The sequence below is a fragment of the Canis aureus genome, chromosome 6 (assembly GCF_053574225.1).
Source record: "Canis aureus isolate CA01 chromosome 6, VMU_Caureus_v.1.0, whole genome shotgun sequence".
NCBI lineage: Eukaryota > Metazoa > Chordata > Mammalia > Carnivora > Canidae > Canis > Canis aureus.
In genome coordinates, this window is record NC_135616.1 from 70,570,155 (window position 1) to 70,598,063 (window position 27,909).

The 27,909-nt window shown below is 40.0% G+C and overlaps 2 protein-coding genes across 5 annotated transcripts in view; one reads left to right on the forward strand and one right to left on the reverse strand.

The window, feature by feature from the left end:
• The window catches only part of PACC1 (proton activated chloride channel 1), a 38,803-nt gene extending 32,554 nt beyond the window's left edge, over positions 1 to 6,249 (forward strand). For 3 of the 4 annotated variants that reach the window (XM_077902186.1, XM_077902185.1, XM_077902187.1), the window contains exons 6-8: positions 1,085 to 1,229; positions 3,478 to 3,585; positions 5,290 to 6,249. In XM_077902186.1, the coding sequence (XP_077758312.1) occupies positions 1,085 to 1,229; positions 3,478 to 3,585; positions 5,290 to 5,451 (415 nt within the window). In that variant the 3' untranslated portion in view covers positions 5,452 to 6,249. Of the gene's footprint in view, positions 1 to 1,084; positions 1,230 to 3,477; positions 3,590 to 5,289 lie in introns of those variants that run through there. The other variant, XM_077902188.1, reaches the window with a different exon arrangement.
• A 1,549-nt stretch (positions 6,250 to 7,798) lies between these two features.
• Positions 7,799 to 27,909, reverse strand: part of PPP2R5A (protein phosphatase 2 regulatory subunit B'alpha) — a 64,328-nt gene continuing 44,217 nt past the window's right edge. The window contains exons 4-13 of the mRNA XM_077902184.1: positions 26,129 to 26,221; positions 21,885 to 22,015; positions 20,778 to 20,837; positions 19,787 to 19,895; positions 18,832 to 18,885; positions 12,059 to 12,109; positions 11,647 to 11,766; positions 11,438 to 11,565; positions 10,482 to 10,583; positions 7,799 to 9,006 (exon numbers count right to left, since the gene is read on the reverse strand). Coding sequence (XP_077758310.1) covers positions 8,874 to 9,006; positions 10,482 to 10,583; positions 11,438 to 11,565; positions 11,647 to 11,766; positions 12,059 to 12,109; positions 18,832 to 18,885; positions 19,787 to 19,895; positions 20,778 to 20,837; positions 21,885 to 22,015; positions 26,129 to 26,221 — 981 coding nt within the window. The 3' untranslated portion in view covers positions 7,799 to 8,873. The remainder of the gene's footprint in view (positions 9,007 to 10,481; positions 10,584 to 11,437; positions 11,566 to 11,646; positions 11,767 to 12,058; positions 12,110 to 18,831; positions 18,886 to 19,786; positions 19,896 to 20,777; positions 20,838 to 21,884; positions 22,016 to 26,128; positions 26,222 to 27,909) is intronic.

Below are 27,909 nucleotides of genomic sequence, written 5' to 3' on the forward strand. Positions count from 1 at the left end.
CCCAGCTCGTTCGTGCATCCCGGGGCGGGGCAGGGCCTGGGGCGGCGGTGACCCCCGAGCCCGGGGACTGACCCGGAGCTCAGCTGCCCCGGGAAACCTGGCTTCACAAAGCGAAGCAGATCTGGGTGGCGAGTGTTGGGACCCACAGGCAGAGAGGCTTGGTCCTGTCGCTGCTGGGACCTTGTGAGCCCCCTGAGTTCCGGCCAGGTCTTCCCTGCAGTGTCAGGGGCAGTGTGGGCTCAGTGTGGGTTTGTTGCATGTTTTTATTCATTTATCTTTTAAAAAAATTTTATTTATTTTTTAAAAAAGATTTTTACCCATTTATTCATGAGAGACACAGAGAGAGAGGGACAGAGAGAGAGGCAGAGACACAGGCAGAGGGAGAAGCAGGCTCCATGCAGGGAGCCCGACGTGGGTCTCGATCCTGGGTCTCCAGGATCACGCCGTGGGCCGAAGGCGGTGCTAAACTGCTGCCCTCTCTGGGGCCAAGTGCTCGTTGGGACTGGGAGCGTTCTCTGCATGTTCCCCGAGCCCGCCTGCCTCAGGTCCCTCAGAGCCCAGGGCTCCATTTAAGGGAAGGCGGGTGGCCGTCACCACGGCGGAGGGGCCGTTTCCCTGGCTGTGGCCAAGGACCACCTCCCCTTGGCTCACATCCCGCTGCTCCATCCTTCCGTTTCAGAGCTTGCAGCCTCTGCTGTGGTCTCTTCTGCTCTGTGTGACGCCCAGATCCCCCTGGGGGAGGTGCTGGCTGGGCTGATGCCACGGGTGTCCGTGTGGTCCCCTACTGGGCCTCCCAGAGGAGGCTGGCAGGCCGGCGAGGCTCCTCGGGGCCCCTGAGGTCAGAGTCGTGAGGCTGGCCAACGCACCCGCAGGCACGGGGCCAGCGCTCTGGGAGGAGGGACTCCCCCACCCTCCAGGTGGGTGACAACTCTCCCTCCGTATGAAAACCAAGAAGCAGAGCCTGGAAAGGAAGCAGGAAGTGGGCAGCACCCTGGCGGTGCCAGCCAAGCAACCAGCTGCAAGCAGGGGCTGGAGTTTGAATCCTGCCGTCAGGCCTCACGTGGCCCTTTCTTTGTGTTCCAAGCCCAGACAGGGTGGGCTTCATGCAGGCCTGTGAGAGCGCCTACTCCAGCTGGAAGTTCTCCGGGGGCTTCCGCACCTGGGTCAAGATGTCCCTGGTGAAGACCAAGGAGGAGGACGGGCGGGAAGCGGTGGAGTTCCGGCAGGAGGTAGGTGGCGCTGGGTTTGCGCTCCCGGCCGGCCCCTTGCACCCTTGGCCCCGGGGGCAGGGAGAGAAGCTGTGCAGAAGAGATGAGCGTTGGGCAGTCTTCACAGTGAGCAGGGGCCCCGTGCCTGGGGGGAGACGTGTTCTGCAGCCCCTTCCCTGGGCCACCGTCGGTCCTCAGCAAACATGTGGGCCAAACAGAGACGCCCCACTTCAAGGAGCAGGTGACTTGCCCCCCACAGCCCATGACCTTGGCCTTCAGAGGCCGCATGGAAGATCGGTGATTTGCAGGGAAGAGAGACCAGGTACGGGGCCTCTGGAGTGCTGTGCACAGGAGGATCCACTGAGATGCTTGGGGCAAATACTAGCTTGCTTCCTTTTTTTTTTAAAGATTTTATTTATTTTTGAGAGACAGAGAGAGAGGGAGGCAGAGACACAGGCAGAGGGAGAAGCAGGCTCCATGCAGGGAGCCCGATGTGGGACTCGATCCCGGGTCTCCAGGATCACACCCCGGACTGAAGGCGGCGCTAACCGCTGAGCCACCCAGGCTGCCCACTAGCTTTCTTTTTGTGTTAATTTCTTTATCTCCTCCTTTTCCTATTTCTGAATACTTTGAAAAGTGTGTAACAGAACAGTAAGAGTGACGTTACATCACTTCTAAGAAAGTCACGATATGTTGGGTATGTGCCCAAAGTGTGTTACCAGTGGGAAATGTGAGGGCTTTCAGCCCACCGGCCTGGAGCCCCAAGATGTGTGAGGGGTTTCTAGCCACGGTACCAGCCGGAGATGGGAGGGGACCTGGGCAGAGGCCTGGTGGTGGGGATGGAGGGAGAGGGCTGTTTGTCAGTCACCCCCGAAAGCAAGGCCGCACCCCCACCTTTGGAACTTCCACCCTGGCGTGGCTGTCCCCTGCCCCCATCCACGCCCAGAGCCAGCCATCCCACATATTGGTGGCTGGGTGCCTGCTGAGGCAGTGAGGAGACCGTCTGTTCTAGAAAATTCTGCTCTTCCTTGGAGTTGTTCCATTGGGCTGGACTCTGAGGGGCAGCATCGGGAAAGGCGGTTAGATTAGGACTGACTCCCACCGAAGAGTCTCATTGGCCAGAAGCCACGTCCTTGTCCGGGTCCGTCCCGTCCCCGGGCCTCGGACCACTGCAGATCTGATGCCTTTGGGAAGGGCTTAAAGCCAGTTTTCTTCAAGAGGACAGGCCTTTTCTCATCCCCTAAGATGTGGTGACCCCCGTGGCAGTGGGTCCTTAAAGTATTCCTAGTTTGTCGGAGAACTGTCACGTCCCGGACTTTTGCTCCACACTTTCCTCTGGGAACTCCCAGGACTTTCCCATCTGGCCCTGGCCCGTCAGCGGCGGAGAGGAGACTCGCTGCGCTCCCCCTGCGCTGCCCGGTCTCCCCGCAGCTCCCCCGTGACTGGAACCCAGGGGGGCCCAAATCCCGGCGAACCCAACCCGTATATAGATTTTAGAACGTTTGTGCTGTTCGTTAGGGCCTAAATTAGAAGTCTTTTGGTGGGTGGCGTGAACTCTTCTGAATGAAGTTTACAAGGTTTTTTATATCATGTTCTAAAGTTTAAGGTCCTTCTGTACGTACTGTCTTCATTGATGCCGACCACACCTCGGTGGTGTAGGCACTTCACACTTCATCTGCGAGCGGCAGAGTGGGGCTCAGACGGGGCGGGGGCCCCAGCCCTCCGGCTGGAGCTGGGCTTCGGCCTCTGGCACCCGTCTGCTCTCCGTGACACCTCGCAGAGCTTCTAGTGATTGATAACCCGATCTTCCCAAGCACGCCTACTAAATATTTCCAGGGAATGCTCAGCCGGGTGGATCTGTGAGGTCGCACTTTGTCCCTGTAGACCCGAAGGGTTGAACTACTCAGCTTTTAAGATCAAGTATTTTGAAATTTGAGGTTTCTGTGACTTCTGAATATGCCTGAACATCACACGTGGAGAATGGTTTAATCCCCAGTCCAGGTACATAAGGGACCTTGTGGTGATAATCCAGAACACCTGTTGTACATCCCAGATCCTATTCGTTGCCCCCAAAGAACTGGAAACCAGGGTAGAGTCTCGGCTCTGGTACCAGTTTCAGGATGCTATTTATGAGATGTCTGGCTTTCTCCGTCCAGAAGCTGGTGTGGGGAGAACCAAGGTCCAAGATCCTCTAACTACCCTCTCCCGCCTGTGACCCAGGGCAGGGAGGGGCAGAGGTGGTAATCCTCCCTTCTCTTCTCTTACCTAGACCAGTGTGGTTAACTACATTGACCAGAGGCCAGCTGCCGAAAAAAGTGCCCAGTTGTTTTTTGTGGTGTTTGAATGGAAAGATCCTTTCATCCAGAAAGTCCAAGATGTGAGTATTACTGCACGTTACAAGAGCAGACTCCCTGCCTGAGGTATTTTGACTCATCCTTGCAGGCTGTCCTCGTCTTGTCTCATGGCACGAATCAGTTTGTCATTGGTGACATTCACGTTCTGGGTTGTTTGTGCTTAATTGGCCCTGCCATCACTAGACAGCTGGCCCTGCAAAGGTGAGGACTTCATCTTTTCTTCACCATCGTTTATCCGCCGTCTGGCAGAGTGCTTAGTACAGAGTACTTGCTTCAGAGTGATGTTGAGTCAATGAACCGAGCAGAAAGCATGGATTGCATTAAGCTTGTCTAGATGATGGCTGTTGGAAGCCATTCTATTTTAATGAGTCTCTGTTGGATAATATTCCTTATTATTTGTTGTCAGAGCAGAAAGGTACATAAAAAAATTTAACAATGCATCAGTGAATGCCAGGTTCTCAGACTCAGTCTTGGAGGAGAGGAATGCCGGGACAGCTTTGCTCAACATTCCAGGGAACCAGAGCCAGTCCCTGATCTAACACGGATGGGCGCTTAGATAATTCCAGAATGTCCCAATGTGGTTGTGGTATAGGGGAAGCACCCCTCCTGGCTGAGACCCACACGTGGAGGGCCTCTGTGACACGAGCTGCTCCATGATCTCTGAGCACCACCGTGAGCGTGGGCCGGCAGGGCCCTGTACACAGTGGCACGTGCCGCTTACCCAACGGGGTTCTGGGTGGAAGAAGGAACGCCTTCAGCTCTACACGTAAAGCGTGTGATGAGCCAGTTTTCACTTAGCTATTATTCAGTAGGAGGTGCCCATCGAGCCGAGTAAAGGCCGACACCCGCCCAAAAGAGGCCTGCCTTCCCCTTGAGGTCACTTAGCTTCTTCACGGCCCCGAACGGGGGTGCTGGTGTAATAAGCATTTAGCATCTGGGAGCCCTGACGCTGAGACTGTCCAAGGTCACCCTGCTAAATGACCTAAGAGTGCTGTGGTTACCACACTGGGGACTCAGAAATCCACGACGTGACCTCAGCCTAGAAGTGTTTTAACATTTAGTGGGAGCACGATTGGGAGCGGTGCAGGGACGCATTCCAGACAGTAAGTGGCTGCCAGAGGAGCTTGTGGGATAAATGTCTCTGCCAAAGTCAAGAGGGTTTTGGCTTCGTGGTCAGAGTCGTGCTCCAAGGAGCTGGGAAGGATCAGTAAGCTCGGTAGCAGGAAAGCGCCCCGGGCCGGGGAATGAGGGTACAGCCAGGAGGCAGGAGTCCAGGAGGTGAGACTGTCGCTGGACCAGGTGGAGGCAAGTTTGAGGAACTGTGAGATGGGAAGAAAGCGAGAGGAACTGACCCAACGGAGTGGGTATGGTTTTGGGGGAAATTTGTTTCAAATCCAGTTCACTTACTGGGCATTATTAGGCCAGAAATCTAAACCTCAGTATGGAACATCTGATTTGTGCAGAGCTTTTTTTTTTTGAGAAACACAACTTTTTTCCCTGGATGACTTTATGGGAGGAAGAGGTTAGTATCTTGTTTCTCAGACTCGAGCTCTGTATCCTAAAGATACAGTCAGAACGAAGTGGAGTTAGGGCCGTCGTAGAACCCAGGTGTTTTTCGTGTTGCTCCAGTAACCTGGGGGTGGGAGGCCCTTGGCACTAACGCTGATAGGACCCAGCAATCAGAGTTGAAGCCAGCTGATGAGCTTGTGTTCGCTGCTGTTTTCCAGATCATCACCGCCAACCCTTGGAACACAATCGCCCTTCTCTGTGGGGCCTTCTTGGCGTTATTTAAAGCAGCAGAGTTTGCCAAACTGAGTGTGAAATGGATGATCAAAATTAGGAAGAGGTACCTTAAAAAAAGAGGTCAGGCAGCAAACCACATAAGCTGAAGCGGCCTTTTGGCGTCCGTAAGACTGTCCGCAGTGATGGAAGTTCTCTTCTGTGTGCATCGATGGAGCTGCCAGCACTGCTGTGCTCGCTTGAAACGGGCCTCGCTGGGAGGAACGGTCTGCGAAACCAGAGCTTCTGACCTGGCCCCCAAAACAGGATGTTTAGAGCCCGATGGAACAGATCCAGCAGATAACATAAAACCTTATTTAAGTGTTTAAATTATTAATGAACATTTTTGGACATGTGAATAGGGACTGTGGAAGGCGGAATTGGATTATCAAATGTTCTGAAGGTTTGTGAAGCCGCCCTTCTTACCTGGTTTGGTGTATAGTTCAACTCTAACAGGATGATTAAGGCTCTACGTTTTACCTTAGGTTTTTTTTTCCCCCTGAGGGTTTTCAGGTCGATGGAAGAGACTGATTCCCCCCACATCCTGACTATGCAGGTGTGCTATGCAGATGCAGCTATGCTTTGAAGCCTCCGCACACTGCACACGAGAGCAAAATCCCTGGTCCAGAGACGTCATCTGCCAGTTACAATATCCAGCCTCCGACATGCTTTCTCATTTGTTAAATTCCAAGTGGGACATTTTTAAAGCTACTAGAAAGTAGTACTAAGGTTTCTTGTGGATGGACTAGCCACCTACCTGTCGGGCCAGAGTATTTGTTGATGAAGGTGTGAGACTGCAGAGAGAGTAACCTGCAGAAGCACCGGGACATGTGTACCTAGGAGGTGCCTACCCAGTGGACCCCCATGATTTTGTTAACAGGTAAATAAAAGTTAGGTTCATGCAAAAAGTCAGTTTGCCAGTGTGAGTATCTGCTAAACCAGGAGGCACCAGTATACTTTCATTCTGTAACGTCCCAGTAAGTGGCCATGTGAGCTTGGACTCCCAAGATGGATGGATCTGGACTCCTGAGGTACGTCATGGCTGCGTCCAAGGAAGCGCAGGCTGGGAGTGGGGATTGATGGCAGATAGGAACAATGACGGATCTAGTCCCACAAATAAAAATTCTGTTCCTGTCTCACAAAAGCACCCATCTGAGAAAGGGACCCTCAGGTGTGACCCTCAAAGTCGCCTTCAGCCAACTTTCGACAGAGAGGAGTACTGAGTATTTTTCACAAGGTAGCAACGAGATCATCGAAGGTTACGAAAGTTGTCTCCAGAGTCTGAAATCATGTACATGCCCTTTGCTTCCAAAGGGGACTCGCTCACATGTCCTGCATTTTAAAACCTGGCTTTAGGTAAAGAAAAACTCAAAGGTACAAGTGGGCATTCTTATCTCACGTTCAACCTAGCAAGACACAGTTATTTGATTGAATTACTAAAGATAAACTTGTGCAAAGAAATATTCCCTGCTCCTTTGCTGTGCACAGCAGCATGCGCATTCAAATGGGAGGCTAGATCTGGTAAGGTCTTCCTTGTAAAGCAAATGCAAAACCAGGCGAGCTTCCCTTAACAATACTGGAAACACGTGTCTGTGTGTTAAAATATCTCTAAAGATGACACACCACTTTATTTGAGCTTATTAGAGATTTAAGTAATAATAAACCTACTGTGTTTCCCGTAGTGTGGAAATGTGCTTGAGAGTAAGTAGGTAGTTAGGAAGCGAGCATATTTAGCTTGTGGAAGAAAAAAACTTTAATGTCTACAGCTGCAGCCTGTCCGAATCCACTGTGGCTGCTCCTCAGCGAAGGAAACAACCTTCCACTACACAGACCTTCAGACCTAACCTTCGCTCTGCCCTGCCCGCCGCCAGCTGTCAGGAACACTGGCTGGCCCTGGGGAGCGTGGGGGGTTTGGCAAGGGCACGTTGATCTGGGTGGCCACAATGAGGTGGCTACCTGAGACGCTACAATATGAGCTGTGAACCGAAAGGAAGAGTTTGTCCTGGGGCTCCAGTGGGTGAAAGGAGTTGCTTTTACCTTGACCTAGGAATCTTGTGCAGGGCCCAGGCTGGAGTTTTTCATGAATACAAAAGAGTGGGAAGTTTATAATATTGTCTAATTTCTGACTCTGCCACAATTTCCCTGGATACCTCGCCCAGGGAAGCGCTATTTATTATAAATTGTGGGTCTGTTTTAATGAAACTGACATTTAAGGTAATTTAAACCACTATTCTCTGAACACAGACATGCAGGAAGATGAAAGGGTATCCTAAAATTTAGAATTTTATGCAGGGATTCTGTAAAACGGATGTACTTTGCGGCCGTAGTGGTCAACTCTGGCACATAACCTGAAGTCTTTTCCACGTACACACGTGTATGTTTGTATGAACCTAAAGGGGCAGCAGGCTGCCTCTGGATGCCTCAGCTTAGAGCTGGAGAAAGCAAAGACCACATAGGCAAAATACAAACATAGACTTTATTAAATGCTGCTCAATCCCCCATTGAAGATCTTTCATTACAAAACAGTTTTCCACACAACTGCAAGTAAAGAGATTGGAATGGTACTCATAACAAAAGATGTGAGAAATACTTGACCAAGTGAAAACATACAAGACCTCGCTACAGTCAGGAACTCTACAGGGGCAGCCTACCGCATTTCCTTTAAATAAAGCCAGGCAGTGACAGTGAGCGCTCTGCGTCACCACATTGTGGGACTCAAAGCCTCCTTCCCTGGGTCAGGAGGAAGGGCAGGTTGTGAGGACTGGAAGGGCCCTGCCTTCAGCCTTCAGGAGGAAGAGGAGGAATGAACTGAGAGGCAGGCTCAGTGTTCACCTGCACTGCCTCCAGGAGTCTGGGCTCATCACTCTGGGGAGTTGCAGATGAAGGGGGGAATATTCATGAGGAACAATCTAAAGAATTTGGTTTACTTTCCCAGCTTTTATTTATATTTTGTGCTTTAGAAAGTCTGGAGATTTAAGTTTCTGCTCAAATTCCAGAGTGCAGTAATATCTCTAATGAAGGAAGGAAGGCTTAGGGCAGGTAACTCTCCCCATTGTATTTCTGGGAGCAACAGAGGGGAGGGTAAGGATTATACCTTAGTTTTATTTTAGGAAATATTCTTTTTCCTAGGATGTAACTAAGGTCTGCAGCAATGTGAAAAGCACATTATAAAAGGGAAAAATATACAGAGCAGACTACTATATCTATGTGCAACACAATCAAAGAATTCAAGTCATAATTCTTATTACCACTCCCGTAATTATCTCACTCATATCATAGATGATAAAGTTCATTCATTTCTGTGAAACTTCAGAAGTGACACAATAAATCCATGATTAGACAAAGGTTACAATATACTATGGACATGGATATAGCACAGGGCTATGTTTAGTCCATATTTTTCATTTACAGTTGCCAGAAAAAAAGTTGGCCTTTTTTAATTATATTATACTGAGAGGTTTGTTTCATAATTTTACATATTTCAAAAAAGTGTACAAAACTGCCTATCCAACAGAGGCGGTGGGCTTTTTTTTTATTCATCACTTGTATTGCTGAGAATACTGTGCATGTTGTAAGCACTGTTCTGCTTTTCCAGAGCTTTCTTTAGCTTTAGCTCCTCTAATTTTTTCCATAATTCTTCACGTTCCAATTCCTTCTTTTTCTCTCTGTAGATAAACCAAGATTTTTGTAGTCAGAAAACCTTTCATTTAGAACCTAAAGAAACTTGCTGTTTGGCAGTTTGCAGGAGAGCACACTGTTCGCCCACATTTCACTTAAATCCATTTACTAAAGTATTTAAGGCCAATCACCAGGAGCACCTAATTGCTCTGTCACTCTCCTGTGATTACTAGGTCTATGGGTCTCCTGTACCAACTCAGCTACACCTTGTTTTCCCCTACATATTGCTACATCCACGACCACTGTTGTCATTCACACTCTATTACACTCACTCTCACCTAACCCTCTCATAGCTACCACAGCCAGGATGGTCACCTTTTACAGAAATCGAAGGGTGGCTGTGAGGTCAGGCTGGAGCCACTTCTGGCGGAATCACCTCTCTAGCCACTAACCAGTCTGTATCTTTGATGTCAAATAAGAACTAGAGTTTGATTAAAAAAAAACAATTTCAAAATATTTATGTTTCAACTATTTAATTTTAATTCTAAGGAAAATGCTTCTGAATAACTTGGACCAAACTATTTTGAACGGCTATATGAACATATAAAAACAAAAGAAGGGCTTACAGTTTTGTAGTTAAATACCATTTAAGGGGACAAAGGTACTAATTTTTGCAGTTATGATTATTCTTTGTGATGTGAAATACACAAGTTTCTTGTGATTATAATTATGCTTCCCAAGGGTTAAACTAGGTACCTATTTTTTTTTTTTTTTAGAGTTATTGATGGACTAGGATAGCCCTAAAGATATTCTACTTGCCACAGGAAAACCCTGATTAGGAACTTCTAGTCAAGAGAGACCAGCTTTTCCCAACAATAGGTAATAAGCTTCTTAGAGGTAAATGGTATCTATTATCCTCAAATGGTGGGTGGGCTCAGGTACAGTGGTTACTACCCGTCTAATGTTTGAAATAAATGAGAAGTGATTTTTAAGATGGTTATATATGAAGTTCTCCAAAAGAGGCGATCACTTAGGCAGGTTTGTAAATGCTCCTACATGCTACCATCTCTAAATATTGTTGCAAGTAACAAAATATTATGTGAGCTCCCTTTGACTGAAAAAGAACTATGTCAGACTTTAAGATACCACTTTGTAAAAATGGGCAACCTGACACTCCCAAACTGTCGTGCAAAGAGCAGTTGAAGAGTAAGGCTCACTATGGAAGCCCATCTGAACAAAAACAATTTTCATAAATACCTAACAATAAGAAATTGTTATATAAATCCAGCATAAATTGTGAATGAGATAAACAGGATTTATAATCCACATTAAAATTATAATCTAACCGGTAGGGTAAGTTTTTTATTTAGAAATTACTTAAAAGTTTAAGTATTACAATTTGAAAGTCTCTAACTGACTTAAACATTATAATTTTAATTTAGGCAAGCTACCTTATTGGACTAAATCACATTCAACTAACTTAAAATGTATAGATAACTTGGTAATTAAAAATGCCCAATACCTTTGTCTTTCAGCTTTGTATGAGCTAGTAAGGTCATCGAACAGCTTGCCGTTCATTTCCATTAGGGTTTTAAGCACGTTGTACACCAGTGCTACAATGGTCCTAAAATGAAAATAAACAGTGTTGGGCCACAGAAAATGTAACATTATCATCCCTAAATGGTGGCTGACTCAATCCATTTTAATTTCTTTTTTTTTTTAATTTTTATTTATTTATGATAGTCACAGAGAGAGAGAGAGAGAGGCAGAGACACAGGCAGAGGGAGAAGCAGGCTCCATGCACCGGGAGCCCGACGTGGGATTCGATCCTGGGTCTCCAGGATCACCACCTGGGCCAAAGGCAGGGGCTAAACCGCTGCGCCACCCAGGGTTCCCATCAATTCATTTTAGAGATAACTAAGATGCAAGATGTCACACAGCCAGTGGTGATAGAGATCATCTATCTAATTCCAAAATTCATGTCTGTCTTATGCTTAAGCTCTTAAAAAATGTTAGTTACCTTCTTGTCTGTTCTACAGTCTACTTTCTCAAGCTAACAGTATTAAAAGATGAAAAGGAACTACCTACCATAACTTGTGAGAAAAACAAAGTAGGATAAGGATGTTCAGTCTGCACAATCTGAACACTGCTGATAGGACTCTAAGCACTTCAACTTCTCCCTGGGAGAGCACTAACCCAGAGCTGGGTTGGTCTCCCCAACTGGGTCTGACCACACAGTGGTGCAGAATGTCACACAAGATAGTTCTCCCTTCAGAGAGATTTGCAATTTTAAATAGAAATTAAGAACATACATATATTTACAGTTTTATAAAACTATATGTATGTCAAATACACAATAGAATTATGATGTTAACCTTGGGATAGGCTCCAAATCTGTATGGGTTTCATGTATGAATTACGAGATCGAAAGACAAACAGCACAAACACAATAATACAATCAACATAAAAGATACTTACGGATTCCAGTGTTCTTTGGAGATTTTATATAAACTGCCAAACATAATTGGCAGAATTTTATCAATGTTCTCCTCAATCAAACTAAGAATATACTCATTATTCCAGAAGTACAATGCCCTTTCTGCAACCTAAAAAGACATTTAGAAATGTCAAAACTAAAAGAGGAAATAGAATAATAGTATAAACATGGCTTCATGAAAATATCATACCTGAAAATGAGAACTGGATACACACTTGGATATCTGCTTAAAAAGAGGCTCCTCAATTTTTTTGAACTGTGTGGGTTCAATGACATCTAAGATTTCTTCAATTTCTCCTAAAAACATCACCTAGGTTAAAAAAATTTTAAGAAACATAACATGACAAATTATATGATGTTAACATAGAAAACTACAAAGGAGAAAGTTAATTTACAAATTACATAGTGGACAAGAAGTTGTATATGCAATTTACTATAATGTTCAGCTATCCCCCCAACTCCCTCTCTAACCCCCCAAAGACCATATCTTACACTCTGTAGTGGAGACAATACAGCCAGCTCAAAGAAGCATGGTTTATAATTAAGCCCTAAGATGAAAGAATTTTTAAAAAATCATACCATTTTTATTGAACAAAACCTACCTCTTTCTGACTGCATGTTTTTGGCCAAAATTTCAGCAACCCTCTGATCACCTGCAAAAAGGAAAAAGTTTAGCACAAGCAATGAAGTTGGCTAATACCAGGAAATTTTTAAAAATTGTGATTATATCAATAATCATTCTGAAGTAGATCAGTATTATTTAATATCTCAGTGTATCCCCAGATTTTCTGCTCAGCTTTACACTTTTAATAATTCAACAAATATTTACTGTGTACCAATGGGAATTATACATTAAACACAAAAGTAATTTTAATAGTAAATGCTACTTGTAAGAAAATAAAGGAAACTATGATGATGACGACGGGGTGTGGCTGAAGGAAGGAAGTTATTGTAAGGATAAACTAAGGCACAAAGAATTCCTGTTACTTAAAACCATCTGAGGCACCAGAAAGCTTCCCAATTTATTTCATAGCTAGCACCATCTTGATAACCAAAATACAAGGAAGGGATTATGAATTTAAGTGGAACCCAGTTGCAGAAATTTGTATTATGTTAAACATTAACAGTATATTGACAGAACCACTTGCTCCCTTATGCCTTACTCCAGAAATTCCAGGATAGTTCAACTCATTACAGCTTTATGTTAAAAGGGAAAAACTGTGTGATCATCTCAAAAGATTTTGAACAGTTATTTGGGGATCCCTGGGTGGCGCAGCGGTTTAGCGCCTGCCTTTGGCCCAGGGCGCGATCCTGGAGACCCGGGATCGAATCCCACATCGGGCTCCCGGTGCATGGAGCCTGCTTCTCCCTCTGCCTATGTCTCTGCCTCTCTCTCTCTCTCTCTGCGTGACTATCATAAATAAATAAAAATTAAAAAAAAAATTGAACAGTTATTTGGTATGTTTGACTATATATTCTGATAAAAATTTAAAGCTAGAATGAAGATGTCTCAGAAATCAGCAGTCATTTTATATAATGATTTCTTGGAAGTAGGCTGTAAACTGTCAGGGCCAGGTAGTTTTGTAGAAATATATCTTTGATAGCCTTTTAGATTATTCTATAGCTGTAGTCCAGTTATATTTTATAGCCTGGTTCAGTAATAAACACTTGTTCAAATTAAAATTGGGAAGAACACAGTTCAGGAGACAATCCAGTAAGATAAAAAGAATGTGATGAACAATCTTGGACAGGAATACCAATACCAAATTATACTTATTTGTCTAAATATATAATGACTATATACCCCCTAATTTAAAAAACCTGAAAAATTACTAACAGTAGCAAAGTTCAATATGTGGCCAGATAAATATGTAAAAATCAATACCTTTATAAAACAAAGTATCAGTAATAAAAGATGCATTTCATAATAAAAACTAATGTAAAGAATAAAATTTGCAAGAAATGTTTACTGATCATGTAACACTTCAAATACGTGATTCAATATCATGTACTTACATTTTATGTAATTTCAATCAAATACCAACTGAATTACTTTTTTTTTTTTTTAAAGATTTTATTTATTTATTCATGAGACAGTGAGAGAGGCAGAGACACAGGCAGAGGAAGGAGCAAGGTCCATGCAGGAGCCTGACATGGGACTCGATCCTGGGACTCCAGGATCATGCCCCAGGCTGAAGGCAGGGGCTAAACCCACTGAGCCACTCAGGGATCCCCCAACTGAATTCCTTTCTGAAATTAGAAATATTTATTCTAAAATCCATAAATGTAAGCAAATAACTAAGAATTTTTTTGTGGGGGGAGGGGAAAAATTAATGGAATGGAACCTGCATTACTGATATCAGCAACTAAAACAAGAAGATATTAGCAAAGAAACTGACAAAAAGATATGAAATAGGGATGCCTGGCTGGCTCAGTAAAAGCATGCGACTGGATCTTGGGGTTATGAGGTCAAGCCCCATGCTGGGTGTAAAGCATACTTGATTAAAATGGGGGGTATGAAATAGAGGAGTATCTACACTCACGTGTAAATGGGGCTTAGTACAACAGTGGCATTTCAATTCCTTGGGAAATAGATGAATTAGCCAGTTAAGTGGTGGTATCTGACTACTGTCCCACCACTTAGAAAAAATGTAGTTCTATTGGTAGCCAGACTCCTAAAATGATCTTCCATGATCCTTACTTCATGAATTCACACACTTGTGTAATCCTGTTGCCACAAGTTGGGCTGGCCTAGTGACTTGCTTCTAACCAACAGAATGTGGCAAAAGACTGAATATAGCTCCCATGAGTAGTTTACAAAAGATTGTGACTTCCAGCTTACTAGCTGACTCTCTAGAGCCTTCTTATCTTGCAAGCTCTGATAAAGCAAGCTGCTATGCTAGAGAAGCCCACATGACTAGGAACTGTGGGTGGCCTCTAGCCAAGAGCCAGCTAGGAACCTGAGGCTCTCAGTCCAACAGCACTTGAGGAATTGATTTCTGCCAACAACCATATGCACTCAGAAGCAGATCCTTCCTCACATAATCTTTCCTATGAGACCCCAGCCTGGGCCAACACCCTGACTGCAGCCTTATGAGAGACCCTAAAAGCAGAGGACCCAGCTAAGTAATCCCTGGATTCCTGCTTCACAGAATAAGATAATAATAGTTTATTGTTTTAAGCCACTAAATTTTGTGATAATTTGTTATACAGCAAAAATACTAATATATTTTTTACTTGTGTCACACATTTCAATTTCAAATGCTGTAATGGGTTAAATGGTGGCCCCAAAAAAGATATGTCCATGTCCTTATCTTTAGAATCCATGAATATGAGTTATTTGGGAAATGGATCTTTGGAAATTTAATTAGTTTGAGATCTCAGGATGAGATCATCCTGGATTATCTGGGTAGTCTCTATATGGTAGCCCTATATGGACAGGCCCCAAATCCAGTGACATGTCCTTATAAAAAGACACACAGGACATGAGAGAAGAGGCAGCAGTGTGAGACTGGAGCCATGCCATAAGCTAGGAACACTGGAGACACCAGAAGGTGGAAGAAGCAAGGAATGGAATCTCTGCTGGAGCACCTGCTGGATGCCCTGCTGACACACTGATTTTGGACTTCTGACCTTCAGAACTCTGAGAGAATAAATTTCTGTTATTTTAAGACACCAAGTTTGTGGTAATTCATCATGGTAGCACTAGGAAACTATTACTGATATTCTACCTATAAAGTTTTCACAGGTAAAAACTAAATCCATAAAATAGGATACTGGAGAACATTTTTATAATCTCAAAAAGTAAAGGATTTTTCTGGGCACCTGGTGGCTCAGTTGGTCAAGTATCTGACTCTTGATTTTGGCTCAGGTCATGATCTCAGGATGAGATAGAGCAGCACATTGGGCTCTGCACTGGGTGTGGAGCCAGCTTAAGATTCTCTCCCTCTTCCTCTGTCCCTCCACCCAATCCCCAAAGCTCGCTCTTAAAAAAAAAATTTTTTTTTCTTAACATGGCACTAAGGCCAGAAACCATAATGATGAATAGATTAGATTCCACTACATAATTTTTTTTAAGTTTAGGGCAAAGATTAAAAACTATATTCAAATTTAAAAACTCCAAATGCATAAAAACTATTTGCAAACTGTAACAGGAAAATGATTAAAGTAAGCAAAGGACACAGAAATGGAAATGACCAACAACTGTATAAAAGGATGGTGTAATCCTTGTAGTAATAATAATTTAAAAAGCCTATTAAAATACTATTTCATACTAGGCATCTGGTGGCTCAGTCAGTTAAATGTCTGGCTTTAACTCAGATCATGTTCTCAGGGTCCTGGGATCAAGCCCCAAGTTGGGCTTCTTGCCCAACAAGGAGTCAGCTTGTCCCCCTCCCTCTGCCACTTCCCTTCACTCAGGCTCTCTCTCTCAAATAGATAAAATCTTTAAAAAATAATATTTCATACCTATTTGACTAGCAAAAATTTTAGAGCTTAATATTCAACATTGGCCAGGGTGAGGGAAGAAAATGCATCTTCAGACTCTGGGCTGAAATATTAAATTGTTCAAACTTTTTGGAAGACAACTTGGATGGAATATGTTAAAATTTCCATGTAGTCTTTGACCCAGCAACATGGCTTTAATTGTAATGATTTTTAAACATTTATATACACAGGATACCTGGCTGGCTCAGTCAGTAGAGCATGCAACTCTTGATCTCAGGGTCATGAGTTTGAGTCCCCCATTGGGTAAAAGATTATTAAAAAATTTTTAAATTAAATACTTGAAAAAAATCACATTAAATAATAATAATTTTTGGTGTGCTGTTCTGAGAGCTAGATTTTTTTTTTTTTTCTAACACCACAGACAGGACACAGAACAATTCTAACACCCTAAACATCCTCTTACCGGCAACATGTTTCAACTACTCATGTGTCCATTAACTGAAGATATGTTATGGTAATCCATATAATGGAATTTGATGTTACCAGTGAAAATAATGAAACAGATTAATAGGAAAGGTAGCCACATTATATTGAGAAGTGAAAAAACTTGATCAGCACTGTCCCACTGTTTAACCTACACACACACATACATATATGCATAGAAAAAATTTCTAGAGGGATCCCTGGGTGGCGCAGCGGTTTGGCGCCTGCCTTTGGCCCAGGGCGTGATCCTGGAGACCCGGGATTGGATCCCACGTCGGGCTCCCTGCATGGAGCCTGCTTCTCCCTCTGCCTGTGTCTCTGCCTCTCTCTCTCTCTGTGTGACTATCATAAATAAATAAAAATTTTTAAAAAATTAAAAAAAAAAGAAAAATTTCTAGAAATATATTAACCAAATTATATGGTTATCTTTTAGGGGACACGATTTTAAGGAACTTACTCCACTTTGTGCTTTATGACTTTATATTATATGAACTACACATTACTTTCATAAATAGAAGTAACAATAAAGCCACTTCCACTTTAGAAAATAAAATTTCAACTGAACATCTAGGTACATAAATAATGTAATAAAAAGCCAAAGCTCTTATTTATAATTTGTAGGAAGCTTTGATATAAATACCAGGTTTCTAGAGACTGATATGTGAAGGCACAAACCCAAGTATCATGGTCATAATTTGGGTGCTGAATGGCCTATGGTAGAAACTGCAAGATCTATACATCTACAGATCATTATGAATTGAAAAATACTTTCCTTCATCATCTTGGATATTTACCTGCCTACCTCTTCATCCTGTTTCTATTTCCATTAACTCAGCTCACCTAAGTCAGACATCTGGCCATCATCCCTCTTCCCAATCTACTCTTTAAAAAGAAATCACCTATCTTCTCCTCGATCTACCTCATATTAACTTATGTTTAAATTACATGTCTATAATTCAATTATGAACCATGACTTACTATGTTATGGGTTTTGTCTCAATTCTGAGGAGAGGTACCATGGATTTATATTAAGTTTTAATTATCGTTAGAGGTTTATATGGTTTCATGTAAATACCAGGCTTCCAATTCTGATTTGTCTTTAAAAACTGGTTTTTTTTTTTTTAGCTGTTTCCAGAAAGATTTGCAAGTCTAAAAGTTCAAAAACTCTAAGCATTAGGGAGTGGAAAGATATCTTTTTTTAACCTTTACAGGATGCTCAAGACAGAGGAAGAACATTAAGTTCATAATCTTTTTAAGCATGCCTAGGGATAGCCTCAGTAACTCATAATAAAGAAAATCTTATTTAAATCCTTCAAATCCTTTGTATTCTTTAAGAACTCTCAGTTTAAATATTTAGATTTAGGATGCCTTGAAAACATTCTCTCAAAATACTTTATCAGTGTTAAAAGGTTGTTTTCTCTGCTTTCATACTTTTCTATTTCTCCCTACCTTGTTTTTCTTGGATCTTCAATTTTCATAACATTCTTATTCTCTCCTGAATCTTCTCATTGTAGGCAAATAGCAGTATTCAAAGACTGAATTGCTATGCTGATTCATAAATAACCTTTATTCCAAGATTGCATCTTGATCACCAAAGGCAAGGAAATGTTTTCAATCCCTATCATGTGGTTTAACATTAATAAGAAGGAAAAACCTATTCTAAAAACAAAACAAAACTCCAAGAACCCTCACAGTATGTTTTAATTTTAAAAAGTGAATGAAGAGGGTGCCTGGGTGGCTCAGTCAGTTGGGTGTCTGACTCTTAGTTTTGGCTCTAGTCATGATCTCAAGATCATGTGACTGAGCCCCATGTCAGGCTTGGTGTTCAGCAGGGAGTCTGCTTGGGATCCTCTCCCTCTCCCTCTGCCTCTGCCTCTCCCCCAGCTTGTATGCATGTTCTCTCTAAAGATAAGTAAATCTTAAAAAACAAAAGGTGAATGAAGAATAAAAAGATTATTAGTGAAGATATTATGTATAAAAAATTTCACTGCAGTCATTGGATCCTGTCATCACACATCTCAACTATGATACTTTATTTTTATTTATTTTTTTAAAGATTTTATTTATTTATTCATGAGAGACACAGAGAGAGAGAGGCAGACACACAGGCAGAGGGAGAAGTAGGCTCCATGCAGGGAGCCCAACGTGGGACTCCATCCTGGGTCTCCAGGATAACACCCCAAGCTGAAGTGGCACTGAATCGCTGAGCCACCGGGGCTGCCCTCAACTATGATACTTTAATATTAATCTACATTTAAGTTATTCAAGACACAACTTACAACTTGTGGGAACTCCACCCTGTTCTTTGAATGCAGATTAACCTAATATCCCTTCTAAATGACTTTAAAGTATATTACTACTGTTTGATAACTTTATAGGGGTTTAAAGAAGGCTACAACAAAATGCTAAAACGTAGATTAGAGACAAAAAGAAATAGAGTACTTACTGGTTCTGTTAGTGTAGTATCCTTCTCCAGGAACTGTACGACACAGTAGGCTAGCTAAAATATAAGGGACAGTTTATAAATATTACTGAATGAAATAACAGTGATACAAGAAGTTTATATTTAGTTAACAAAAATGACTACATCATTTTAATAAATTTTACCCTATCTCAATATATAAACATGAATATCCTCACAACTGTGTAAATTTTAACCTTGAAAATAACTTCTAGGTCAAAAAAGATGTTCTTTTTTCATAGTAACTTCTGATACAACATGAAATGGGACTGACACTTTATTATTTATTTATTTATTTATAAATTTAAAGACTGACACTTTAAAAGCTAATTTTAGTTTTCAGCAAATTTCTGCATGTATACCTGTGCTGATAGGATATTATTCTCTAAATTTTCAGAGATTAAAATTATTGTCCAACTACGCTATCAAGGCTACACAGAACATTCTATAGCTACGTGGGACTCATTCAAAGTCAAGGCTTGGACTAAAAAAGGAAGAAAATTTGGTATTATCTCTCCTATATTTACACTTGAAGTGTACTGAGCTTATTTAATAAAGCTAATTATCGTAATACTTTTATTTTTTTTATTTTTATTTTTTTTTAATTTTAATTTTAATTTTTAGATAGTCACAGAGAGAGAGAGAGAGAGGCAGAGACACAGGCAGAGGGAGAAGCAGGCTCCATGCACCGGGAGCCCGATGTGGGATTCGATCCTAGGTCTCCAGGATTGCGCCCTGGGCCAAAGGCAGGCGCCAAACAGCTGCGCCACCCAGGGATCCCAATACTTTTAAATTATAATGAAAATTTACCTTAAGCAATTTACAAAGCAAATTATTTAATTATATCTAAAATTGCTGCCTTAATATTCTTCAATTTCTCTGCCTTTATATCAGCCTTTGAAACAATATTCATTTTATTTGAAATCTGTCTGAAACTTACCTGAGCATGAAACAAAGCTAATCCTTTTGCAGTATGCATAGGAATAAGAACCTTCATTAGAAATTGTTTATGTTCTGCTTTCAGTGGCAATGCAAAGCCATTGATAATACTGGAGGGAAAAAAAGGCAGGGGGAAGGGTTAAGTAGTTACTACTTTATTTCCAAAAATTATATCCATGAGTACATAAGGATCAGTGTTCTGCTTTAATTCTGGTGTCGAATGACTTACCATTTTCAAACTAGTCTGTTCCTCTAAGTCATTCATGGACTGCCAATTAAAGTCCCACAAAGTAATTTTTATCTTCATTTTCTATAAAGCCTATCACTTTATTTATTGACAGGAGTATCAATATCACAATGTTGTTAGAACTTTCCATATTTTCTGAAGCAAAAAATATTTCTGAAGTCTAGAGTTTCTCTTACTTTGCTGAAAGATCTGAAATTAAGAATTTTCTCCATAATCATTCTCTAACTAGAAATAGAGGGGGCCTAATCTTCTCAAGTTAATACTGCTGTGTGATGAATAAGGAAGGCAAAATGTAAAAAAAAAAAAAAAAAAAAAAAAAAAGGAAGGCAAAATGTTTACATAAACTTTGAGGCTATAGATTCTTCTAAAAAGAACGATGGGTTTGGAATGGCCTATCAATATCTCAACAAGAACTCTTATAAGTTCATCAAACATTCACAATAGTTTATTTCATTTCTTCCCAATCAGATCTTAGAAATTTCTAAGGCAGTCTGGCAAGATCAGGCATAAAACATGCCACAGCTTCAAAAGCAGGAAGCCTATTCTAAAACAGATGTCTTGCATGGCAAGTACTTTAATATGCTGACCGCTTAAAAGCTATAAAAAGAATTCAGTTGAGAAACTATGTCTTGTGCTCTATATTTAAATTCTAAATACGAAATATTTTCTCCAACCCCAGCTAAGATTCTAATACATAAAACATTCAAAGTTATTTAACTCTTTAAAAACAAAAAAACTGACCTACCTTCCTAATATTTCAAGGAGTTCAGCAACACCATTGAAATGTTCTGTTTCATATATAAACCTGAATTTAAAATAAAGAGAGATGTAATGAAAACTCAAACATTAGAAAACTAAAATGAGAGGAGACTCAAGAAGGTAAAGAAATCAATCCTAAGGGCAACTAGAAGAAATATACAAGCATCCTTCAGGAACTCTCTGTAAGCTATTTTGTCCAAATTAGTTACTACTTTTGTTAAAATTAGCTATAAAGATAATGGATTATTTCACTTGGAAAGTTTTATTTATTAAAAATGTAAAAGAAAGATGGGTTTTCTCAAGCAAATACTTTTCAAAATAGGAAAACCTCTACCCATAGGAAAATCCAAGAGAAAAGGACCCATATGTAATAAAGCCACTTTTATTCATAGCTTCACTAAACCTAAGCTGCACAGCTGCCTAGCTTTCCAAGATTAGGCTTGCTGTTAAAGCACATAAATGACTACAGGACAGGGAAGGTGTTAAATAAGTGGACTTAGGAGAGGAAGAGACCTGCAGAAAGATGCTCTCTCTAGAGGAGGCAGCTGTTACTGATTTCTTATTGTTACAATGTGGGAATGCTAGCCGAATTTTGCCAGATTTCCAATTAAAACAAACAAACCAAACCTGAAATGTGGGTATATTAAAGCAAAATCTCCTAATTAGTAGAAGCAACTGCTTAACAGATTATCATTTATAAAGGAGTCAAAATACAGGTTCCATATAAATTTAATTAGCTTTGTCAGAAAATCTAATGAAAGTACTTTCAAGAGCTATTGATTTAAATAGTATTTATACACCTTTTTAAAGAAGCTCAAATAGGTAACTAGACAAATTCAATAAATCTTAAACATGAGTGTTGGTATTACATCCTAAAAACTGTCTTCATTACTACTATCCACTTAACATGAGAAGTAGGTTACAAGTTTGTAAAAAGTTACATGCAATCCAATAACACCCACAATATAGGCTAAAAATGACTCAAATACTATCAGATTAACGGAGTTGATACTAAAAATTAATCTAAAGGAACTAGAATAAAAAGACATGGAGGGGGGAAAAAGTGCTACATATGAATATATGACCAGTTTACCTGAGGAAAATGTTGTTAATTTGTTTTCTGATGAATGCTCTTAATCCAAGAAATTTCCCATAAATTCGGTGCAGAACAGTCTTCAGGAAGTCACGTTCTCTGGGATCTTCACTATCAAAAAGCTCCAGGAGCTTTAAAAAAAATCTGAGAAATTACTTTTTAAAAATAATTGAGCTAAAACTTCACTTTATATTAATCTGATTTAGAGATAACCCAATGAAATCTTTAAAAAAATTTTAAAGATTCTTAGAGATTCTGCCTTAGGTTGATTTTATTCTTGCTAAATAATGAAGCTAAAGAAAAGCTTAAGGAGTATTTCGTTTCAAAAACAACAATATAAAAAAAAGTGGGATTTTTTTCCTAGCCATTCATTTTAAAATTCTATCCTATTCTTGGCTACTAACCATAGCTCATAATTATACAATGTTGAAATTTGAGAGATTTTTTAATGCTTTCTGATAATAATTCAAAACTACACACAAAAACCTTAAGCTTGCAAATTGCATGTCATTAAATAAATGAAGTTTAAAAAATACACGTGTAAATGAGTATTCACAGTTTATTAGAAAGATTTATACAAACCAAAGCTGCTTTGTGGTTTTACAATAAAAAAATCAGGGATCCCTGGGTGGCGCAGCGGTTTGGCGCCTGCCTTTGGCCCAGGGCCCGATCCTGGAGACCCAGGATCGAATCCCACGTCGGGTTCCCGGTGCATGGAGCCTGCTTCTCCCTCTGCCTGTGTCTCTGCCTCTCTCTCTCTCTCTGTGACTATCATAAATAAATAAAATTTAAAAAAAAAAAAAATAAATAAATAAATAAAAAAATCAAGTCAGCATATACATGCTAACAGAATAAAAAACATACATGAAATAATGAAATCAAACATGAGAAAGACCACACATTTTTACTTAAAGTCACTTTAGCAACTGGCTGTAAAATTTTAAACCAGTTCAAACTGGCCAAATCACCATTTTCCTATACCTCTCTGCACAACTCTTCAGCAAATGCACGATAAAGAGGTCTTTGAAAAATTTAAAGTCAAAAGCTCAAACTTCCATTTCTAAATGGTAAAGAAACTGAATTTCTTCTGTCAAAAAATAGTATTACTGTATTTTAAATAAAACATTGGATTTTCTTAGGAAAAATTTAAAAATATTCCCTATCTATATAATCACCTATATGAAGTCATCAAAAAATTTTATGTTCTGTACTTTGATATTGGTAATTACAGTCAAGATGGCAAGCTCTGAACCTCATCAAAGTTCTTTGCCCATTCTGTCTTGAATTATAAGTAATTGTTTACATATGCAGTTCTTCTAGTAGAGTGGAAGGCAGTGATGACTTTAGTCATATTTATATACCCCTAAACAAAAGTCTTGTTTATAGTTTGCATTCTTTGTTCACTAGGTTATTAAAGTCCGGAATGAGGCTCCAGCCAAAAATATCCAGAGTACAAGAATTTGTGTTTATATACTTAATAAATTCAGTTCAAATTATTGTAATTAAAAATGGCTAAACTACTCACTTGAGACACTCAAATCAGTTTCTGATGTTGGGTTTACTTAGAAGATAAGCTTTTAAATTAATAAAAGGGGCTCTTAATTGTTAAGGCCGACTTGCTTAATTCAAGAACAGAATCTAGTATAAATTGATCCTCAGAAGAAAAATATTAACCTAGAGAATAGCAATTAGCCAAGTGTCAAATTTATTTAAAGAAACCTATTTTGAAGTATTAATATAAGTAAAATAATCTATTTAGAAATACAAATAGATATAAATCAATATAAATTCATATAATAAACACAAACCTAGTTATTAGAAAATTGTTTCTTATTCTGGCGTTGATACTTATATCTACGCTTTTAAAAGGTAAATCATAACCTCTGTCATTCTTCATCATTGATAAAATGAGTAAGGTTGAAAGTAATCTTGTTTTTTTTTTTTACGTGAACGTAATAACATGGTCTAGTTCCAATTCTGACTGTCCCATCTACTAGCTGTGTGGAATTAAACATGGTCTAGTTCTTTATATAAATGCATATAAGGACAGTGCCTGGCACATAAAAGTACACCCTCAATAATTCTTAGTTTCCTTTATTCTTCTGAAATCCTAGAATTTGAACATAACTTGGAATTATGCAAGTGTTTTATTCTTTTGAAATAATGAATGTCCACATTTATACTTAGGGTTTTTTTCTCCCATATTTCTAAAAATTACTATGCAATCAAATAATTTCAAAATACTAAAAGCTGAGAATTCCCTTATATACAAAGGTAACATAAAAATAACTAGGAGGGAAAAAAAATAACTAGGAGAAGTGATCTATGCAAGCATAGTCATTTAAGCTGCTAAGAACAAATTACTGGGCTCTGGTTTCTCTAAACTCAGGTATTTAGAGAAGGTAGAAAATGGGTCCCACTCTAACCAGTTTTTTTCTTGTTCCCTCTCAAACCTATGAAATAATTCAGCAGCAGAAATACCTCAAGCTCCAGACTGAAGAAGCATTAAAGTAACTGCTCCCCTCAACTTGCTTTTATCTTAAACATAATTTAATATGGTATTACTAGAGTTCCTTAATATACTATATTCCTTCTGTAGCACACAAGAGCTACAGAAGAAAATAAATATGCATTCATTTGCAATTACCAAAATAATAAAGCTCCATTTAATTTGTTTTTTTACTTGTGAATGAAATGTAAATTTTACTCTTAGCACAAATCTAATATTTCTTCATAATTTACGAGGAGCTGCTTGAATGGTTGAAGAACATATTCTTGACAGTATTCTCCATCAATCAATACACTCACAGCAACTAGTGAGAATACTTCATGTGAGGTCAGAGGTAGTTATGAATGACCAAAAATGAACTCCAAATATGTGGAATTCATGTTTGTAGAATCTTTACCATACAGTGTAGTAAGACGGAAGGAAAAGTTCTCATAATGATTTTAATCCTACCAACACTGGGTTCATCACTACCTTCTCACTCATCTTCAAATCTTTTTGAAAATGCAAATAACTCTAGAAGAGGAGAGCATCAAATTCCTAATGTGACCTTACATACTGGTAAGTATTTCCCAGAGAAAAAGTGAACCCAGAAAGATCTGGTCTACTTCACAATCTTGTCTAGGGCCAACCAATTCCCACAGTTAAAAAGAGGCATTTACATTGTTGAAAAGATTGTGAGGGATCCCTGGGTGGCTCAGTGGTTCGGCCCAGGGTGTGATCCTGGAGACCCGGGATCAAGTCCCACGTCAGGCTCCCTGCATGGAGCCTGCTTCTCCCTCTGCCTTTGTCTCTGCCTCTCTCTCTCTCTCTCTCTCTCTCTCTCTCTCTCTCTCTGTCTCTCATGAATAAATACAATCTTTAAAAAAAAAAAAAAAAGATTGTGAAAATAAAAATAAAAATGAACACATTCTGAGGAGTTAATTTTCAATATATAGGTTCTAAAACTTAATAGCTAAAAAGCAATTAAAAAAATGAAAGGGGCCACTTGGGTGTCTCAGTCATTTGAGCAGGAGATTCTTGATTTCAGCTCAGGTCATGATCTCAGGTCAGGGTCCTGGGATTGAGCCCTGCATAGGCTCCACATTTAGCAGGGAGTCTGTTTGAGGTTCTCTCTCTCCCTCTGTCCCTCACCCCTACTTGTGCATGCTCACTTTCTGAAATAAATAAATCTTTAAAAAAAAAAAGTTTAAAAAATTAAGTTTAAAAAAAAGGTTATCACATGTTTCACTCTATCTCCTTAACTGGATGGCTAGAATGCCTAAAGTGGAAAGGGGAAAGGAAAAAGGAAAGGTCACTGGTAATTGATAACAGGAAAGGAGCCTAAGGCCCAAACTCCTAACAATGATCCCATTTCCATTTTTTCTTTGTCATTTCAAAGTCGCAATGCTTAAAACATATGTCAAAGTTCAAAGATTTAAAAATTTAAGAGGCGGCTTCTTGCCGCTAGATTGAACAGTCATTCAGATTGTCCAGAAAGGCTTGCTTTTCTTGTCTTTATAAAGTTACTATGAGAATTCAACATTGGATAAAATGACTCAACTTCATTAGCAGCTCACTCTTGATTAAAATACTCTCATTCTCAAAGCTACTTCATCTTTACTCTGTCTGGCAAGAGTATTAAATGCTGTTAAAGTGAAATAAACCATTTAAGTTTTGAAAAACTATTCTAATCACAAATTAATAAATCATTGCTAAGATGAATGTAAGAAAATTTAAGACACTAAGAATTCCTTACCTGTTGTACAAATTTCTGATCAATGTATCGCTTTGCAATGCTAGGCTGGAAATCAGGGCTCTCCAAAAATCTTAAGAAGAATTCATACACCAACTATGAAAGAAAGTCATATGAAAGCTAAGATGATACCTATAAATTTTTACCCTAATTTATCACTTCATATCAAACATACCTTCTCTATCAACCTAGGAGGGAGATTTCTAATCTCATTAGAAAATGTGATGAGTTGGTATCAGTTTTTAAAAACTAAATACATATTCAGAATTTGGCCTCCTACGCTAGTAAATTTGGGGATTTATTGCTTCATATCACCTGTTGCAACTGTGAAATTATAGGAGCTAAAAAATAAAAACAACACCTAAAAAATATTTAACTAAGACTATTTTGCAGTCCATACTCACTGGGAATGAGTTCTTGCTCCAGTGAACTCCTAATCCACCTTAATTTAATCTCCAGAGTTCTTTACAAGATCAGAAACCACCAGATAAGAATAAACTGGATTGTAAAGGATACTGTATCAATAACAATAAAGAGCAAAAAACTTCGTATCTCTTCTATAAAACTATAATGGGAAAAAGTTAAATCAAAAAAAAAAAAAAAAAAAAAAAAAACCAACCAGCATACCATATTTACATTTGGGAAGTAATGAACTAAGTTATGTAAGTTCAGGGTTCAGGAAGCAATGTCTGTTTACCACAGTGAATAAACTACAAGTCATAGCAAGACTTCTACCTAGAGTGCCAAGCAGGGGCACTGGGATGGCTCAGTGGTGGAGCGTCTGCCTTTGGCTCATGTCATGATCCAGAGGTCCTGGGATAAAGTCCCACATCAGGCTCCCTGCATGGAGCCTGCTTCTCCCTCTGCCTATGTCTCTGTCTCTCTCTGTGTCTCTCGTTCGTGAATAAATAAATAAAATCTTTAAAAAATAAAAAAAAGTGCCAAGCATCTTGGGGCCCCTGGGTGGATCAGTCAGTTAAGCATTCAACTCTTGTTTCGGTTCAGGTCATGAGCACAGGGTTGTGAGACTAAGCCCCTCACTGGGCTCTGTGCTGAATGTGGAGCCTGCGCCCCTCCCCCCTCCTCCCATGCATGCTCTCTCTAAAAAAAGTGTGTGTATATATTTATAAAAAATATATATAATATATATATACATTAATATATATAAATATTACATATATATATCTTTTCATATATATATGGGTGCCAAGCATCTTAAAATAGGAAATGTTCACTTGCTGCCACAAATCAGAATTAAAAGTAAGGTTTAGGTGCTTGGGTGGCTCAGTCAGTTAAGCACCTGCCTTTGCTCAGGTCATGATCTCTGGGGTCCTGGGACTGAGCCCCAAGTAGGCTCTCTGCTCAATGAGGAATCTGTGTCTCCCTTTCCCTCTGTCCCTCCCCTTCCCCAATTCATGCTCTTTTTCTCTTCTTTCAAATAAATAAAATCTTAAAAAAAAAAAAAAAAAAGGTTTAGTTCAACTTGCCTCCATCACACCTATATCTATCTTTTAAGAAGAAAGGAAAATACACTAAAGTTTTTTTTTTATTCTAAACCAACAGCTATAAAGGGCAGGAGGATAGCCCCAAATTGTGCCTTAATTTATTAGCTATCAAACAACATATTAATCTAGTGCCCTAAAAATAAACAAGTTAGATTACATCCCAAATAAAAACAGTCATTCAATAAACATTTAGGTAGTGAGGCCACATATAGAAGGGGGAAAAATTGCTACACTAAACGTACAGACTTTACAATACACACACAAAAAAAGCATTACCAG